The sequence below is a fragment of the Alosa pseudoharengus genome, unplaced genomic scaffold (assembly GCF_046254945.1).
Source record: "Alosa pseudoharengus isolate Yale_2024_CS ecotype anadromous, Long Island Sound unplaced genomic scaffold, YU_APseudo_1.1 YU_APseudo_1.1_scf_7, whole genome shotgun sequence".
In the NCBI taxonomy this organism is placed as follows: domain Eukaryota; kingdom Metazoa; phylum Chordata; class Actinopteri; order Clupeiformes; family Clupeidae; genus Alosa; species Alosa pseudoharengus.
This window is the reverse complement of record NW_027468859.1, coordinates 6,585,471-6,587,970: the sequence shown is the minus strand read 5'-3', so window position 1 is coordinate 6,587,970 and position 2,500 is coordinate 6,585,471. Positions and strand designations below refer to the sequence as shown.

The 2,500-nt window shown below is 48.1% G+C and overlaps 1 protein-coding gene across 2 annotated transcripts in view; it reads right to left on the bottom strand.

The window, feature by feature from the left end:
* Positions 1–2,500, bottom strand: part of fndc1 (fibronectin type III domain containing 1) — a 51,864-nt gene that overhangs the window by 8,235 nt on the left and 41,129 nt on the right. For both annotated transcript variants that reach the window (XM_076272522.1, XM_076272523.1), the window contains one exon: positions 512–748. In XM_076272522.1, the coding sequence (XP_076128637.1) occupies positions 512–748 (237 nt within the window). The remainder of the gene's footprint in view (positions 1–511; positions 749–2,500) is intronic.

Here is a 2,500-nt window from a genome sequence, read left to right as displayed (position 1 = left end):
AAAAAACACACACACACACACACACACACACACGTGGCTGATGATGTTTTCTTTTCTAAAAGTTTATGACCTCAGACTAGAGCTGGACTGCTGCTCACTAGCTTGGCAAAGACTAACAAAACTACTACAGGCAATCACACATGCACACACACATACACACACACACACACACACACACACACACACACACACACACACACACACACACACACACACACAAACCTAAAGATTTACATCCTTTCCATAAATATACATACAAACTCCCTAAAGTTTACATCTAATTCTTAAACATACACATACATCCTAACGACACACACACACACACACACAGTAGACATCTCAAGGACATCTCAGACAGACACACACACACGTTTATATATGGCAAACATCTGTACCCCAAATACACACACCTCATGAGACACTGAGCAAGTCTGCAGATTCCAGAACACATCTGTGGACCAGTTGCCAGATATCCCATCAGTTCCCTCCCTACACACACACACACACACACCTGAAACAGAGTCGTCCGGGAGGGGGCGGTCCCAGTCGAGGATGACGAATGAGTGACAGCCTTCCATGGCGACCACAGTGAAGTTGTGAGGCTTGTTCTTGGGGGGCAGGTTGTGGAGGCCGGCTGGACTGTCCTTCTTCATGAGGCTCTCCAGAACGTCCACCTGCAGGTACTCAAGGGCTTCCGTCAGCGAGCAGGGGGCCCCGGGGTCCTTTTGGATGTAGTTCACATATGGTGCTGCAGAGAGGCGGAGGGGAGATGAATGTTAAGATTGACGGCTGAAGACAGGTGTTCTAAAGGTTCTAAAGATGTTCTAGATAGGGGCCCAGTGGACCTTAAGGATGTAGTTTACATGCGGCACTGCAGAGAAGTTGGGGTGGGGGTGGGGGTGGGGTGGGGGGCGTATTAACATTCAGACGGACACCGAAGGCAGGTCTTCCAAAGGTTCTAAAAAATGTTCTAGTTGAGCAAAGAATGGTAATATGTGAGAACAGGTGGAGAGGGGGAGGATGACCGATATAATTGATGGCTGATTAAGGGAGGTGTTCTAAAGGTTCTGAGGGTTTGTAGGAGTTGTAAAGATTCCATACATGAAAAAGGCAGTTATAAACAGTTATACAGTTATAAAGGCAGTTTCATTCCCTCAATCTGTACTGCTTGATCTCTCTCTCTCTCTCTGTCATATGATAGTGGTCTTTCTAGTAGTTTCTAGTACTTCAACTTGGGCACACTCATCCTCAGGTAGTCTCGTGGCATTTGTAAAGTAGTATTAATTTGTAAAGTAGTATTAATTATAAAGTAATATTCAATTGTAAAGCAGTATTTATTGTTTCTTAAGGTCTGCTTTGCAAGGTAGCTTGAATGTCAATCCTCATTCTGTAAGTTGCTTTGGATAAAACCATCTGCTAAATGTGAGGTCTTTCTCTCTCTCTTTCTTAAGCATGTCAAGTCCCTTTTCCCGTTTTCTCCCTCCCTCTCCACATCTCTCTCAGGAGATCTCTGCACAAACAAACAGTTCAGCTCAGCTCCCTTCCGTTCACTAATTAGGGTCTGAACTTTAGGGTCTACCTGAGTCACAGAGTGTAACATAGTGGCCTTAGGCCCTTCCTGTGTGTATGTGTGTGTGTGTGTGTGTGTGTGTGTGTGTGTGTGTGTGTGTGTGTGATCAGTCTGGTTTTACATCCGATTGGCATCTGCTCCCTTTCTCTCTCTCTCTCTCTCTCATGCTCCCTCTTTCTAGGAATAAGACACAGCTGCAAACACCTCCACCGTTCTCAGGTCTGATTGGACCACAGGTCTTGCACCTGGAGCCAATCAAATGCTCTATATGATATTTTCCCCTGAGTCATGGAGTAACACACCTCTGAGCATCTGAGCAAGCAGGTGTGTCATCTTAATCTTATACACACGTGTGTAAACATACACAGGTGCTTAAACACACAAACACACACACTCTCGATCTCTCTCTCTTTATACAGGTGGCGATAACATGGCATCGGTACCTAAATAGACATAAAAAGACATAGACACACATATGCACACATGGCTCCACTAATAACTTCCACACTGCAGTGGGAGGGAGGGAGGGAAGAGAGGAGAGGAGAGGAAAGGAGAGAGGAAGGGAGAGGAGGGGAAAGGAGGGGAGAGGAGGGGAGAGGAGGGGAGAGGAGGGGAGAGAGGAGAGGAGAGGAAAGGAGAGAGGAGGGGAGAGGAGAGGAAAGGAGAGGAGAGGAGGGGAGAGGAGGGGAAAGGAGAGAGGAGGGGAGAGGAGGGGAGAGGAGGGGAGAGGAGAGGAAAGGAGAGAGGAGGGGAGAGGAGGGGAGAGGAGAGGAAAGGAGAGAGGAGGGGAGAGGAGGGGAAAGGAGAGAGGAGGGGAGAGGAGGGGAGAGGAGGAGAGAGGAGGGGAGAGGAGGGGAGAGGAGGGGAAAGGAGAGAGGAGGGGAGAGGAGGGGAAAGGAGAGAGGAGGGGAGAGGAGAGGAAAGGAGAGA